Source organism: Scyliorhinus canicula, chromosome 18 (assembly GCF_902713615.1).
Source record: "Scyliorhinus canicula chromosome 18, sScyCan1.1, whole genome shotgun sequence".
NCBI classification, from domain to species: Eukaryota; Metazoa; Chordata; class Chondrichthyes; order Carcharhiniformes; family Scyliorhinidae; genus Scyliorhinus; species Scyliorhinus canicula.
The window spans coordinates 60,710,205-60,727,439 of NC_052163.1; the positions used below are offsets into that span (position 1 = coordinate 60,710,205).

Consider the following 17,235-nt stretch of genomic DNA (forward strand, 5'->3'; position numbering starts at 1 on the left):
TTTTACAGGGACCTGTAATACATGATCTCATTACACAGTACCAATGTGGCTGAATTTGAGGCACAGCAATGAAGACACAGCATCGATCAATGATAAGAAGCACAGGAATTTAGAAATAGACTTCACAATCAATTCAAATCCATAAGAAAATTGTTTCAAGATATTTTGCTGGTGATCATACAGAAAACTAGTGACACCGCATTAACTCACAAAGAAATAAACATCGAAGAAGCACTCCAGTATGATCCAAACTGCCATCTGATCTCGTTAAAGGGAGAGTGAATTCATCTGGATTGCTGCATATTTGCTACTATAAAAGGAAGGTTAGAAGGTGTGCCAACTGACATCACGGCTTTAACACTTAGAAACCATTACTCAGCTCTGTCTGCATAATATGTTACAGGAGCAGAACTGGAGAGTATTATTGCACTCTGCCCTGTACCACCTTCCAAACAGCAGTTTCAAGAAAACAATCATATTGAAGGGGGGGTGACTAAATGTATAGGTTTCTTTTCATAGCATTTCAGAATTAATGTGTTAATTCCGACAAATATTTAAAATGCAGCCAATGTTACGCTTCAGAATAACCAACCCAGATCATCAGATTAAATTATCAGATAACCACAATTAATGGCAGGTTAACATATTACAGGACATAATGTGGCAGGGTTGCTAGCAATCTACTGACAGATAAATGTGCTTTTACTGGCAAACCTATTATTTTTTGCATTGACAGCTAACAGATAGTGTGGAGTGCCAGAACTCAATTCAGGGCAGTAATTATCATAGATTATCATAGAATTTACAGTGCAGAAAGAGGCCTTTTGGCCCATCGAGTCTGCACCGGCTCTTGGAAAGAGCACCCTATCCAAGGTCAACACCTCCACCCTATCCCCATAACCCAGTAACCCCACCCAACACTAAGGGCAATTTATCATGGCCAATCTACCTAACCTGCACATCTTTGGGCTGTGGGAGGAAACCGGAGCACCCAGAGGAAACCCACGCACACACGGGGAGGATGTGCAGACTCCGCACAGACAGTGACCCAAGCCAGAATCGAACCTGGGACCCTGGATCTGTGAAGCAATTGTGCTATCCACAATGCTACCGTGCTGCCCTACTGCTACCGTGCTGCCCTAATGTGGGATAGTATTTAACAATACGGGCTGGGATTTTCCTGCCCTTCCCACCGCTAGGATCTTCAGCGAACCCCTGTGGCAGATTCCCCAGCGGCGTGTACTTCGGCGAGACCGGAAGATCCTGCCGACGACCAATGACGAGCTGCCATCGCCAGCACTGCCGCCGTAAAATCTGCCGCTGGTGGCCAGAAAATCACGGCCACTGAATATCACAATATATCATTGTACATCACAGTGAACCATGGTATTTCTTTTTTATCATTCTATTTCATGGTATATAATAGTATATCACAGCTTATAATCGGAATAACTTATTTAAAAAAAATAAATTAAGCCTCACCAATTCTTTTTTATCCCAATTGAGGGGCAATTTTAGCGTGGCCAATCCACCTACCCTGCACATCTTTTTTGGGTTCTGGGGGTCAGACCCATGAAGACCTGGGGAGAATGCGCAAAACTCCACACGGACAGTGACCCAGGGCCGGGATCGAACCCAGGCCCTTGGCTCCGTGAGGTACCAGTGCAAACCATTGCGCCACCATGCTGCTCTGGAATAACTTATTAAATCATAATTTTCTCATACTTTTATGGTCTTAGTAGAATTGGTATTCGTTAACAAATAACAAGTACGCTGTCTTAACAGCCACTTTATATATTCATTTTGAGCATGGGAATTAACAGAATGTTAATCGACAATATTAGTGCATTGGTTACTGATTAATTCTCATTTTTAAAAAATTGAATGTCAACAAATTCAGTGGTGCCTGCTGAGAATGCCTTGTTCTCCCAGGTCCCTGTATGGAACCTTTAGATTTGATGCTTTTCTATCATTATCTTTGTTCGGGTTGACATCGGACCCCAGTATCATTGTTTTCTTGTGTGCTGCATATTTATCAGGTAGCTGGGAATGCCAGTGAATGTTAGGAAATGCCCTTAAAAAATACATACAGCATTAAGCCAGGTGGCATTGTCCACTGCTGACTCTCATGCATCATTCAAAGATTCATCGCATCTTATTTTACCTCAGTCTGAAATCCTTCCACCAAAATGGCAACCAGCAAGTTAAAGAGAACATAGTTGCCAAATGTCATGAGGGCAATGAAGTATAAAGCAGCCAATGGAGAGGTGGAGGCCATTCCATTGTACAGGACCTTGTTCCAGTCCTCTTGGGTCAATATCTGTGAAAGATAAAAAAAATCCACTCTGAAATAACACAAATATATTTCAAATTGCACTGCGCAACAGGTCCTCAGTTCTTCATATTCCCAGTATGTAGACATCCAAATTCTCTGTGCAACAACATTTCTCCCTAAATTAAGGCAACATCAATCTGTATGTGCCAGAGTAAGATTCAGGGAATTTGCCTTTGTGAACCTCGGACCATAGAAGCAGCAGTAGACCATTCAGCCCCTCCAGACTGTTCCCTCATTTAATTAGAACATGGTTGATCTGTACTTCAACTCCATTTATTAACCGTTACTTCATACTGCTAATTTAAAGTTTCTGGGTTGTTGTACCCACTAGGTCCTCGAAGTAAATAACAATCTAGAGATATTTCTAACTGCTCAGGCTTTCATGCGATCCAAACAAGTGAAGACATGTTCAATACATCTACAACATAGGTCTCTGAGTGCAATTCTTTCGCTTTGATATGAAATTATATTCAGGGCAGTTTTAGCTCAGTCAGCTTTTAGAGACCTCCAGCAGTTTTATAAAGTGTATTGGCTAGCCATTGTTAACATTCTTAGGTTGCAAGTTTCACATGGAGTGTGAATTCTATGCTTAGGAATAAAAGGCTCTGTCGGATCCATTTTGACTAACTGATAATATGTTTACAATCATAGAATCCCTACAGTGCAGGAGAAGGCCATTTGGCCAATTGAGTCTGCACCGACTCTCTGAAAGAGCAACCTGCCTAGGCACAATCTCCTGCCCCACCTAGCCTACACATCTCGGGCACGCATGCACAGTACGGCCGCATTTTTAAAAAATGGTCGCAGCCTTTTTTTTAAAGTTTGGGGACCAAAGGGACCATTGGGGCCAAAGGGACCCAAAACCATTTCCTCCATTTTTTTCAGCAACAAACAAGGTAAGAGAAAATGGTGGGTCGTGCAGTACGGCCGGCGTGTGCCGCGAAGGTCGGCCGGCGTGGGTCGCAAAGGTCGGCCAGGTTGGGTCCCGAAGGTTGGCCGGTTGGTAAAAATGGGTCCCCGGAAAAGAAGTTTGAAAAACACTTCCCTAAAGAATATCAGTGAACCAGATGGATTTTTACGACAATCAATTCATAGTCACCATTAGACTTTTAATTCTATCAAATTGCACCATTTGCTGTGGTGGCACTTGATCCCGGGTCCTAAGAACTTCAAAGTGGGTCTCTGAATTACTAGTCCAGTTACAATACCACTACACTACTGCTGACATGCTTAGACTCTTGGTGATAGGGTGGCAGGGTGGCATAATAGTTAGCACTGCTGCCCCGGTGCCAGGAGCCAGGGTTCAATTCCGTCCTTGGGCGACTGTTTGCGTGAAGTTTTCACTTTCTCCCCGTGTCTGCGTGGGTTTCCTTCGGGTGCTCCGGTTTCCTCCCACAGTCCAAAAAAGCGCAGTTTATCATAGAATCATAGAATTTACACTGCAGAAGGAGGCCATTCGGCCCATCGAGTCTGCACTGGCCCTTGGAAAGTGCATCCGACCTAAGCCCACACCTCCACCCTAACCCCACCTAACCTTTTTGGACATCAAGTGCAATTTAGCATGGTCAATCCACCTGACCTGCACATCTTTGAACTGTGGAAGGAAACCGGAGCACCTGGAGAAAACCCAGGCAGACACGGGGAGAACGTACAGACTCCACACAGTGACTCAAGCCGGAATCGAACCTGACACCCTGAAGCTGTAAAGCAACTATGCTAACCACTGTGCTACCTTGCCGCCCATAGATGGTTTGGCCATGCTAAAAATCGCCCCTTAGTGGCCAGAGGTGTGCAGCTTAGATGGGGTTACAGGGATAGGGGCACAGAGTGCGTCTAAGTAGGATGATTTTTCAGAGGTCAGTGCAGGTTTGACAGGCCAAATGGGATTTAGGGATTCTATGGATAGACTTTCAGATCATCCCGAGTCAGTTCTGTTTTTGTATTACAGCACGACTTTCAGCCGAGGTGCTTGGCCAGAACTTGGTGCCAAACATGATCCACTTGCCCAGAGAAAATGTCTAACTTTTGACTGGGTAAATGGGATGCCAATGCAAGTTAGCAACTTCCTGTTTCAGACCTGTTCCAACTGTTCTACATTGAGCTTGGCATGGCACTTGGCATTCTTCTCAGCAAAAAAAATGTTATGGGTGGAGATTATATGGTCGTCAGGAATGCCAGCTGGTCCTTTGCTGATTCAGGTGATCGTGGGAGGCAATCTTAGATCCAAGTAGCTATTAAACATGGATGAGGGCCATTATGAACTACATTGGAAAGTACAGGAGGGTTTCATGATTAGCTTTAGCTAATCTTCACTGTATAGACTCACTGACCTAGTGAATGATGCATTTCGGACATTGCATAGGATTCACTGGACTAGCAATATTTTATAAATGGATGAAAAGTGAATCGCTGGAATACTGTTGATGGAAAATTATGGCCAACAGAGCTTTTTTGACTTGAGAAATGATTTTAAAAATGACTTAATTATTAATTCTACTTCTTGCTTGTGGGGATTGGGAGCCCTACAGAGCAATATTGTCACCATCTGTGCACCACAGTTCTACCAAAACAAGTCATAGCAATGGTGAAGTGCCTCAGGGCAGCTTACTATGTAAAAGGCATCATAAACGTGTTGTTGTATAGTCAACTCGTTTCCAATATGCTTCTACTAAGGACAATCCATAGGTCAATAGGTGATAGGCTGGCCCAAAGTTGGCAAAATGTTTCTAAAATGCAAAGCAATTTTGTGATCCATCTGCAACAACATCTAGCTGCTTGTCAAAAGTCATTGCCACCTGGGTTTCAGGTTAGGTTCTTGTATGGAAACAAAGTCAGCTATTTTCCTTACAACTTATGAAGCTGAAATATAGTTTACATCTAATAGAGCCCTATAGATAACAGCATACACTTCACTCTTCAGTTATTCAAAAAAGCCCCACCTTCTCAACCTTGCCCCTTGCCCGAGGTGTGATGGTCCTCAGGTTAAATCACCACCAGTCAGCTCTCCCCCTCAAAGGGGAAAGCAGTCTACGGTCATCTGGGACTATGGTGACTTTACCCTTTGCTCTTCAGACCCATCACTTCTACTCCTGAAAGGCTTCTCCTTAGTTGTCCAATGTGGAGGGTTTTAAAGCTGTTTGTTTTTGTGCGAGGGATTGTACAGTTTATTGGGAGTTTGTGCAGACTTTGATTACTGCTTGAATCAAACTTGACATATGTACTAACCTCCTGTTATTTTCCCCTCAGCCACTGAATACAGTCTTCTGATGGAAATGTGTAAATGTCTGCTGGGACTATTTTGAGTAGGAAGCATTCAAAGTGTTAATGTAATCTCTGCGTGCAATTGAACTTAACGGAACAATCTTTAGAGAAACACATTGTCACGTCATTAATCAAGATGGGGTACTGTACTTTATTTAATTAGGTATTCATCAAAGCCATAATGATATTGGTTCATGGAAGAAAGGGGCTAATTTTTCGCAAATGACGAGAGGTATACAACAACAATCAGCATTTATAAAACACCTTCAATTGAGTAACAACGTCCCAAGGTGCTTTAAAGGAGTATTGTCTGACAAATTTCCACACCACGCTACATAATAAGAAATCAGGACAATTGATCAAAAGTTTGATGAAAGACGGTCAAGTTAAATGGAACAGGGAGGTAGAGAGACAGAAAGGTTTAAGGAGGGGATGCCTGAGTTTAAGGTCTAGGTAGCTGAAGGCACAGTCACCAATGATGGAGTGTTGGGAACAGGGTAATGCAAGAGGTTAAAATTGGAGGAGTGAAGAAATCTTTGGGGTTGTAGTGCTGAAGGATGTTTTAGCGATAGGGATGAGGTCATGGAATGACCTGAACACACGGATGAGAATGATAAAATTGAGCACAGATGTGATCTTGTGCATTGTTACAAAAATTGAAAATGAGCTGAATTCCTACATTTCTGCCAGTGTCGTAGTGTGACTATTATGACTGAACTCCAAGAGGAAACCAGGCTTGTCCAACTCGTAGTATTATGCACATAATTAACAGTTGAACTTGGAATGCTTCATCAATCAATTAGCAATGCACCTCCAACCTCCCTGCTCCAAATACAGGTCAATTTTTTCTGGAAAGGGATTAGCTCCATGCGGTGATTCTTCACTTGCTAACCTCACAACGTCAGCTGTGCTAACCAGAGGCGGTGTTGAGCAGTGCCTCAGGCCGTAAGCACAGAAGGACAAGGAAATTCAGGCTTACAAGGGCACCCTGAACTGATGTGATGATTATTCTGCCATCTCTGTCACACTCCAAAATTGACAGTTACTCTTTCACACCTCTTATAACGAGTAACAGTCTGACTGCGAACGGTGTGCAACCAGGGAAGAACATTAAGAGGGAAAGGAAAAAAATTATATCTTTCAAATCATGACCATTTTAAAATTCATTAGAAAAAATTGAGAATTGTGCAGCGGCACTTGGTGGGAGGTTAGGAAACTTGTTGTCCACTTTAACTCTGGTGATTTTATTAGAACCATAAACTAATACAGCTCAGAAAGAGGCCATTCACCCATTATCCTTGTATGGCTCATTGAAATAGCTATTCAATTAATCCTGTTTCCATTCTTTCCCCATGCCCTTTCAAGTAGTTCCTCTTATATGTTCAATTCTCTTTTGGAAGTTACTACTGAATCTGTTTAAAACACCCTTTCAGGGAAGGCATTCCAAATCATTAAACCTCATTGAGCAAAAATTCTCCTCACCCCCTGTCTGGTTTATTTGCCCATTCTCTTAAAGCTGTCTTCTCTGGTCACTGACTCACCTGGCAGGCTGAACAGTTTCTCCTTCTTATCAAAACCCTTCAAAATGTTGAATACCTCCATCAAATCTCCTCTGAACCTTCTCTGTTCTAAGGAGGACAATTCCAGCTTCTCTCGTCGTCCCTCTGCCAAAAAACCCCAGGTCCTCGTCCGTGGTATCATTCTAGTATATATCCACTATACCCTCTTCGGGGATATTAACATCCTTCCTAAAGTGAGGTGTCCACAATTGCACACCGGCCTCAGCTGAACCCTTACCAGTGATTGCCAAAGGTTGAGTGTAACGTTCTATACCTGGAAGACAGTTACAATGGCCCAGAGGAGTGAGTCAAAATTCTTTCTGTCAGGGAGGGTGTCTCCTTCTTTCTCTGATGCAAACTTGCAGCCAAAGAGATGCATTCCCAGGATACTGTAAAGGAAAACAGAATAACATAATTACTGGAGATAAAGGGTATTTAATTATAGGATTTAAAAGACACTTTTGGGATTGGTGGCAAAAGTGGCAATGTTAATAATAATAATCTTTATTGTCACAGGTAAGCTTACATTAACACTGCAATGAAGTTACTGTGAAAAGTCCCTAGGCGCCACATTCCGGCGCCTGTTCGGGTATAGAGGGAGAATTCAGAATGTCCAAATTACCTAACAGCATGTCTTTCGGGACTTGTGGGAGGAACCCAGAGTGCCCGGAGAAAACCCACGCAGACACAGGGAGAATGTTAGTCTTCGCGCAGGAAGTGACCCAAGCTGGGAATCGGACCGGGAACCCTGGCGCTGTGAAGCAATAGGGCGAACTTTACAAAGCTTTACTCCCTTAACCCTGTGCCTATCCAAGTCCCCTTTTCAGCTTCATGTAGGCTTGTTCGACAGAGGTTCTGTGCAGCCATGCTTTTCTCTGTGCTGACTATCAGATCGATCCCATAATCTGTCACAGGAAGCAATCTTGGAATAGAATTAGCTATTTTAAGGGGATGGTAGATTAGTGCTAATGTCGCTGGACTAGTGATCTCCAGCAAGGCAGCCTAATGTATTAGGTGCAAGAACAGAGAGTGCTGGAAAAACCCAGCAGGTCCGGCAGCATCTGTAGGGAGAGAAAATGTGAGCAAAAATCAAGCATCTGCTCTCACTGCAGTTCAGTAAAATATAAGTCTGTAGACAGATTAGCAGTTTCTTTCCAAGCAGTTCAGAATTGTGTGATTGTAAGGTGAGATGAAACAAGCTGACAAGTAGCTTCTAAGAATTACAGCCAGAGTTTCTGCATGGTTCTGACAGGATTCTGGGGTGGGATTCTCCGACCCCCCACTGGGTCTGGGTCTCAAAGCAGAGTATCCAGACATCTCTGTAAAGTAGGTATTCCTGGGTGCAAACTGGATTTGAAAATGGACTGAGAGCTGAGATATATTTTGTTTGAGTGGGAATAAAGGTAGCAGTTAAGGGTTATGTGTCACTACTTTAATTAGCATTGCTTAAGGGGTAATTGTAAACTATTTTCTGTGATGTTAAAGATATTTAATACTGCATTAGTAATAAAGTTTGTTTTAATATACCATATCCCTATTTTCCGTCAAATCACTCCTGGACTGAGGTATCCTTTCTTCACAGTATTACAAAATTAAAATAAAATATTGGTGTTTCTGGTATCCTAGCCACTGCAGCAATGGGCAGGTCAAATTAAATCAAAAGCATAAATTAGTATGAAGATTTATAATTAAATATCATTCAACTCTTGAACTTCGCACCAGGGTCTGGTCTGGGATTGCAATAATAGAAGCAAAAAACTGGGAGCGAAGTACGGGCTGGAGCAGGGGGAAATATTTTGAGACATGCAGGTCGGGATTTTGCCAGAAAGGAGATACAGAGCTTCCCAGTAGAGTCGGCTTCCACATTGCTGGAGTAGGTGCTGACGTCAGGGGGACTGTTGAAGGGGGTAGTATCGGCGGTTTACGGGGCTATTTTGGAAGAGGATCAAGGCAAAGTGGGAGGATGAGTTGGGAGAGGGTATGGAGGAGGGGTTCTGGTGTGAAGTGCTCCGGAGGGTGAACGCCTCCACCTCGTGTGCGAGGTTGGGGCTGGTACAGCTGAACGTGGTATATAGAGCACACCTTACAAGGGCGAGGATGAGCCAGCCCTTTGAGGGGGTAGAAGATGTGTGTGAACATTGCGGGGGGCGGGCCCGCAAACCACGTTCATATGGTTTGGTCCTGTCGAAAGGTGGAGGATTACTGGAAGGAGGTGTTTAGGGTAATCTCTAAAGCGGTGCACGTGAAACTGGACCTGGGTCCTCGGGAGGCCATATTCGGGGTGTTGGACCAGCCGGGGTTTGGAAATGGATGCGGAGGCAGATGTTGTGGCCTTCACCTTGTTGATCGCCCGAAGGCAGATCCTGTTAGAGTGTAGATCAACCTCTCCACCCTGTGTCCTGGCGTGGCGGGAGGACCTGCTGGAATTCTTGACGCTTGAGAAGGTCAAATTTGAATTGAGGGGAAGGATGGTGGGGTTCTACAATTCATGGGCAATATTCATTATGCACTTTCGAGAATTGGATTACATCGAACATGGCGGGGGGGGGGGGGGGGGCTGTATGTGTTAATGGTGACTATGGGTGATTCCTGATTCTTTTTTGTCATTTGTTTATGTTAACACGCGGGCTAATGTCTGGGGTTTGGAGGGAGGATGGGATTTTTGTTATGGATATGGGGATTCGTTACTGATTATTGTTTATTGTTGGATGTAAATTTGGGAGAAAATGTGAAAAAGGAGAATAAAAATATATTTTTTAAAAAAGAGCAAGAAACATCCTGATCTATTTGGATCCAAATCATGAGCCCGATTTTAACTCTGTGTAAGTCAATGCGTTTTGAGTGAGTTAAAATCTTGTCTATTGATTGCGAACCTATTTCAACCTGTTCCACGGCAGCAGATATGAAGAATTAATGAGTTCACTTACAAAGTGGAAATTAATCATGGGTATGTGAATGTAACTTATTTGAATATTGCTGAAAAGAGAAATGCTGCTAAAGTTTTCTATCTTGCAGCCATCAGGACAAATATAAGAATGACAAATTATAAACAATTTATCATACAGGAGAAAAGGGGTGCTTATTGAACCAATTTGCCAAGTACTTTGTTTCCCATTTATTTGCCGACTGATTGCACCAGTAATTGGACTTCCCATGATTTCCAAAGTTTAGGGGGAATGGGGTGAATGGGCTTTGCATAAAGCATTATTTGGGTGGAACTTGGAGAAGAAAATGAGGCAGGGAGGACTACAGGCCCAGAGAGAACCTGCCCCAATTTTCCATTTGTTGATTCCTACAGGAGGAAATTCAGGCAAGCTCTGTTAGTGGTGGTGATAATCCCCCGCTTGATTTTCCTCAGTGCCTCGTTCCCCCAATGGTGTTTTACAGCCCATATGCTCATGGACTCTTGAGTTATTGTGTGAGGAATGGGGGGCTTCCCACTCACCTGAAGATGAAGATGAAAAGCATCAGCAGCATACAGAAGGTCGCAACATTGTCCATTGTCTTCATCAGCACCACCAATTGGCGCTGCAGGGCTGGCATAAACCGTACCAACTTCAGTACTCGCATCAGCCGGAAAGTACGCAGCACCGAGAGGCCCCCACCCTGCTGACCTACAATCTCCCACACACTGCGGAGCAGCGACGGGCAGGTCAAATTAAATTGAAAACATAACATTAGTACGAGAATTTATAATTAAATATCATTCAACTCTTGAACTTCGCAACAGGCAGAAAGTTCAACAAGCGCAGGAGGAAATTGGGGTTCACTTCAGAAAGCCACACTCGCAGCTGCAATATTTGGAATTGGCAGGAAAAGCAATCTAACTCCCGATAAACTGTGGAGCTGTTTTCAAAATGGGATTGAATGAAACCACAATTGAGATGATTGCAGGAAGAGGACTCAATTCCGTTTGACAAAATGTCATTACTTGGTAAAACTGCCGTCACGTCAGCATGTGACATCATTGGTTTTGCTACGGATCCCTTTACCAAAGCAGTAAATGGATCTGCCCTCACATCTGGATTGATTCCTAATATTGCTTTTCACAATGTCACAATAATTCAATAAATTTAATTGAACAACAAGTAGAAACAAAGAGCACTGTTATATATAATATATATATAGGCACTTACATAGGATTCAGGCCTTCACATTTCAATCATATAAAGCACACAATACTTCTGTTTTGCTTTTGAGTTATGGAATAGTGAGGTGGTCAGCCAGTTACTGATTGGAGATTCGACAGAGGAAAAAACACATTAGACAGAGTCTCTTGCCTTCCCCATAGCAGCTTTGGTGGAGGCAATTAATCATGAAAGTGGGTGGCTTGTAGCAACTCCACCATCTTCCTGCCTCTGTCCTGATTAAGTCCATGTTGGCAAGGCTAGTGGATGGATTGAGTGGCCAATTAATGCCCATTTAAAGGCCTCGCTCCATTGCCACCCAGTGCTAGTAGGGCGGGGCTTTCCATGTGGGAAGCATGTCAAGCAAACCATGGTATGTTTGCTTGCAGGCTCCTGATGGGAGGGGAGTATCCCTCATTCAAAGGCACTCAATGGCTAATTGTGGGTCCTGGCATCAGGAAAGGGGTGCCCACTGAAAGCCAACCCTCTGTCCTTGCTGCCAAACCCCCTCATCTCTACAACACCCTCCCCACAACCCCCTTCCTTCTCACCACTCACCTGTGCCTGGGTACCTCCAAGATTAGGGCCTTTGTGTGGGTGTTGTGTCGGCAGAAGCTAGTACCTCCCCAGTGACGCTGCTGACTACAGAGGAATTGCCAACCTCTCATTGGCTGGCAACTCTTGGCAGGTCTTCCACCATGGGGGCCCTTGGTCCCAAGGGAAGGCACACTGCTGACCTGTTAAATGCCTGAGTGGCACAAGATGTGGTGGGCCTTCTTGAAAATAGACGATGCAGGGCTCTTGCCAGCTCTCCAGGCAGTGGTAAGACCCCCAACACCTCCACAAGATTCCACCCATTGAAAGGTAACCTGATGTGATGCTCCTGGTGCTAACCTCTCAAGCAGAACTTTCACTTTCACTGTTATCTGAAGAGGTAGCATTTATTGTGACTTCATGAGACAAAGGGTGAAACAGGTGACCATGCGGTAGCAAAAATGTGTAAGATGAGTAAAATGGGAATGAGGTGCATACAAAAGAAAGAGAAAGGTGATAGATTTTGCCTTTGACCAATGGTATAAAATGGATGACAGTGAGTCGCTGGACTTTTTTATAATTTTCCTGAGATTTATTTTCAAATGCTTTTAAAAAAAAGATTCCTGTATGTAATATTTTACTGTTTAACACCTTAAATAAATCCTTTTGCAGTCACTTATGACAGTTTACCTGATTACTACAATGATTCCATCAAAAATGTTGTAAGGGTTCTTGATGTATCCAAACGGCCCAGATACCAGGATCTTCAAAAGCATTTCCAATGCAAACAGGCTGGTGAATACGATATTGCTGATCTCCAAGGCATTCGTCAGCTCTTCTGGCTGAAGGAGGAAATGTAAAATGCATCAGAATGAATGGAGGATAAATGTATATGCCTAGTTCAGCTTCCAGACTTCTACTTAACTCATTTTATGTTGAGAGGGGCAGTTAAAATTACTTTCAAAGCAAATTATGAGCACTGAAATGCCATAGCATACAAGACTATGGATTAAATGCGAGTAAATGGTATTAGAATACATAGAAACATACATAGAAAATAGAAGCAGGAGGCCATTCGGCCCTTCGAGTCTGCTCCGCCATTCATTATGACCATGGCCGATCAAGTTGAATACCCTGATCCAGCCTTCCCTCCTTTTCCCTTGATCTCTTTAGCCCCAAGTGCTATATCTAATTCCTTCTTGAAATTACACAATGTTTTGGCCTCAACTACTTTTCGTGGTAATAAATTCCTCAGATTCACCAATCTCTGGCTGAAGATATTTCTCCTCACCTTAGTCCTAAAAGGTTTACCCCTTATCCTGAAACTATGACCACTGGTTCTAGACTCCCCATCATCAGGAATATTCTTTCTGAATCTACCCTGTCTAATCCTGTTCGAATTTTATGTTTCTATGAGATCCCCTCTCACGCTTCTACACTCCAATTAATATAATTCTAATCCTTAGTCACTCCTCATTTGACAGTCCTGCCATCCCACAAATCAGCCTACAAACCTTCTCTGCACTCCCTCCATAGCAAGAACATCTTTCCTCGGACAAGGACATCAAAACTGCCCACAATACCCCAGGTGTGGTCTCACCAATGCCTTATAAATCGGTGCATGATGGCTGGCGCAGACACGATGGGCTGAAGAGCTCCCTTCTGTGCCGCACAACTCGATGACTCTATGACAAAGCATGCCAGTACTCTAGAGTATGAATGTTATCTGCCAATGAGAAGTGGCATGTTTAGAAGCAGAGTAAAGCTCTCCCTACTCTGTCTCAACAATATGCCTCAACCCCAGGCTCACAAGACTAACTGCAGATGTGCGAACCTTTCCACATCCATACAATGGCCTTTATGAAGATCACTGCCCAATGGGGGCAGCACGGTGGTGCAGTGGGTTAGCCCTGATGCCTCACAGTGCCGAGGTCCCAGGTTCCATCCCGGCTCTAGGTCACTGTCCGTGTGGAATTTGCACATTCTCCCCGTGCTTGCGTGGGTTACGCCCACACAACCCAAAGATGTGCAGGCTACGTGAATTGGCCACACTAAATTGCCCCTTAATTGGAAAAAAAATGAATTGGGTACTCTAAATTTATTTTTTAAAAAATCACTGCCCAATGATGGCCATGCCCATTTGGAACTAGACTGATCAGAAAAATAATTTCATGTAAGACACTTGCAACTAGTGGAGAGAGAGGGCACTTTCATCCCATCAGGTCTGTCTGGTTTCACTGGTGAAGGGCAATGTGCTAATCCCATTGTGCCATCAGATTCTCACATTAATGGACTTATTAATTTAGATTATTTTCCTCTGATGCCATCTGCATTGACTACAAAAGCCAGTTGATGCTCTGCATGTATTATGCTGAAGGTTCATTATAAATATGTGATGAACAGAGTGCTCTCTTTTCGTTAGTTGACCCCCCCCACTTCCTTTTCTGGAGATTCTCTCCTATACTCAATGTAGAAGGAAGGAGGCAGGCAAACAGGATGAGAGGTGATTATCAACAGTTGGCTCAAATGAGTTGGCTCATTTTCCCTCATCTCAACCTGCGAAACCAACTGAACATTCCCAACTTGATTTCAGCTGAAATTTGCAATTTGGTCAGTGTGTGAATTTGGAACCTACCTGGCTGGAATATCACATTGGGCAGCACATGTACCCACTGATGCTCAGCTCCCCATACTCCCCCCCCCCCCCCCCCCCCCCCCCCCCCCCTGCCCAACTCCCAAAAGTAATTTAATAAAATCCATTTTTAGGGTTCAGCAAGGGTCTAGAGCAATAGTGTGAAACATGCTTATGCCAAATTGGAAGGCTGTTTTATGCCATGCATGATCTTTTCCATTGGCTTCAAAAAGAAAATTGGGCACAGTATAAAACAGACTGACCAACTTGTTATTGATCTCTTTAGCATTGCTGATAAAAAACAATTTCACCCTCATTGACTCCTCTGTCTCTATTCCTCAAGGTAGCACTTGGGGCCACCTACAAGAGAAACCTAGTGAAGTACAATTAAAGGATTCATAGGAAGACATCAAATGTAAAAGTAAGTCGAACAAGCTGCAAAGCGAAGATAGAAGGAACACTGAACTGAGCTCCGAAGTTTGCCAGGATGGATAAAACTGTGTCGACAATGTAGAAATATCAAAGTTAAAACCAGCAACTGATGTTGTATAAGAACTGTGTACTTGGGGAAGCTGAACCTATCTAACACATTTTCAGCCTTCCAGATGGAACTGAAGATTAATTTTAAAATATTTCATTGATTGCCTGGCGTTGTTATTAAAATTGAATTAATTAAAACAGAGAAAACACTTGAAAAGTCCTCCACAGCACGCTGCTAATCCACCCAGCAGTTGGAAGCACAACTTCAGTGTATGAGACAATTACTGTGCCTCTTGAGTACTTTGTTAAATGCTGTGCTGCTCATTAAATTTGTTTTGCATCAGACAGTTAGCCAAACAGTCCTAATGAAGAGTTTAAATCAAAAATAAAGGTTCACGTCGTTTGGACTACCGTGGGTACCACGAATTGAAAAGTCACACCACGACTAATTGCTTATAGTTCAATATTTCCCTCAGGTGAGTTGTACACATTGTTCTTACAGAAATGTGCAACAAGCCACTTAACAGATGATTTTGGTTGGCAATATGGCAACAAATGGGTTATTTTAAAAATTAGGGCAATGGAGGTTTGAAGGCTACAAGGACAGGCCTGGATGGTGACGTTCTGAGGCGATGGAGGTGCAACTTCCCCAGGGCTCAGTAATTTGAATTGTAAGGATAAATTCATATTTTTATTTTATTTTATTTTTAAAATTTCTTCACAGGATGTGGCATTGCTGGTTAGTCCAGCATTTATTGCCCATCCCTAGTTGCTCTTCAGAAGGTGGTGGTGAGTTGCCTTCTTGAACCACTTGAGGCGTTGGTACACCCACTGTGCTGTTAGGTAGGGAGTTTCAGGATGTTACCCCAGCGACAGCGAAGGAATGACAATATCTTTCCAAGTCAGGATGGTGAGTGACTTGGAAGGGAATCTCCAGGTGGTGGGATTCCCAGGTACCTGCAGCTCTTGTCCTTCTGGATGGTAGTGGTCGTGGGTTTGGAAGGTGCTGTCTAAGGAACCTTGATGAGTTACTGCAGTGTATCTTGTAGATGGTACACATGACTGCCACTGTTCAATGGTAGTAGAGGGTTTGAATGTTTGTCGAAGGGGGAGCAATCAAGCGGGGCTGCTTTGTCCTGGATGGAGTTGAGCTTTTTGAGTGTTGTTGGAGCTGCACTCATCCAAGCAAGGGGAGTATTCAATTACACTCTTGAATTGTGCCTTGTAGGTGGTGGACAGGCTTTGGGGGATCAGGATGTGAGTTACTCACCGTAGGATTCCTAGCCTTTGTTCTTCCCTGGTAGCCACAGCATTAATATAGCTAGTCCTATTCAGGTTTTTTCGGAGGTGGGAAAATTTCATAGAGCTTTATCTACCTGCAGAATGTAGCTGTGAATTATTGTTCTCTTTGCAAAGATGAAATACAACCTTGAAATGTAACATTTGTTAAAATGCCCTGTGCATGCTAGCTGTTTGGTAACCAGTCAGATTAACACATCTAGTTTTCCTTGGGCATGAGGCTGTCTCTGGAGGCAGACATCTTAAGGCTAGTTCAATATAGTCTCTCAAAGAGACAGACACTGAGGGAGACTCCTGTCCTCAGACAGGTAACATGGCTGCACAGAAGTGCACAAAAAAGAGATTTTTGAACCCTGGAAAAGGAGCAGAGAAGGCACTGAGGACCCCAGAACACAAAAAGATTTAAAATCTGATAAAAAGCTTCTGAAAAAGGCATAGGAAATCAGACAAAGGCTGCAAGTGACGTGTGGCTCAGAAATGCACACAGATAAATCTGCAAAAACAAAAGCTGCTGAAGAAAAGGGACAAAAGAAAAGCACATACAGCCTGCAAGAGCAATTACTGGCTGCAATGAAAAAGGATGAAGGAAACACAGACAAAAGCTGCAAGTGAATTACTGAGTGAGTAAAAAATAGCTGCATTAAATTTTTCAATCCCATCTCCAGTAACATTGGGCTGTAATGAGTGGCAAAACTGGCAGTTTTCTCAATTACAATGGCAAAACTATGAGATTGCAACAGACTTAATTAACAAACCTGGACTAATACGAGTAGCCACAATGTTAACATTGCTGGAGGGGGACTGTTTCAAAGTGTATACTGCCCTAAATCTAGCAGGTGAGCAAAGAGAACAGAAGGCAGCGATTCTGAAGCCTTGAATGCACATTTTGAACCCTGAGTGAATGTTACATATGAATGTTATATATTCAACACTGGAGTTCAGAATGAAAATGGGACCATTAAGCAATACTTGACTACAGTAATGCAGCTAGCAGAATCATGTGAATTT

The 17,235-nt window shown here is 43.3% G+C and overlaps 1 protein-coding gene across 4 annotated transcripts in view; it reads right to left on the reverse strand.

The window, feature by feature from the left end:
• Nucleotides 1-17,235, reverse strand: part of cacna1g (calcium channel, voltage-dependent, T type, alpha 1G subunit) — an 827,599-nt gene that overhangs the window by 229,437 nt on the left and 580,927 nt on the right. For all 4 annotated transcript variants that reach the window (XM_038776398.1, XM_038776397.1, XM_038776396.1 and 1 more), the window contains exons 10-13: nt 12,507-12,658; nt 10,601-10,786; nt 7,430-7,544; nt 2,165-2,320 (exon numbers count right to left, since the gene is read on the reverse strand). In XM_038776398.1, coding sequence (XP_038632326.1) covers nt 2,165-2,320; nt 7,430-7,544; nt 10,601-10,786; nt 12,507-12,658 — 609 coding nt within the window. The remainder of the gene's footprint in view (nt 1-2,164; nt 2,321-7,429; nt 7,545-10,600; nt 10,787-12,506; nt 12,659-17,235) is intronic.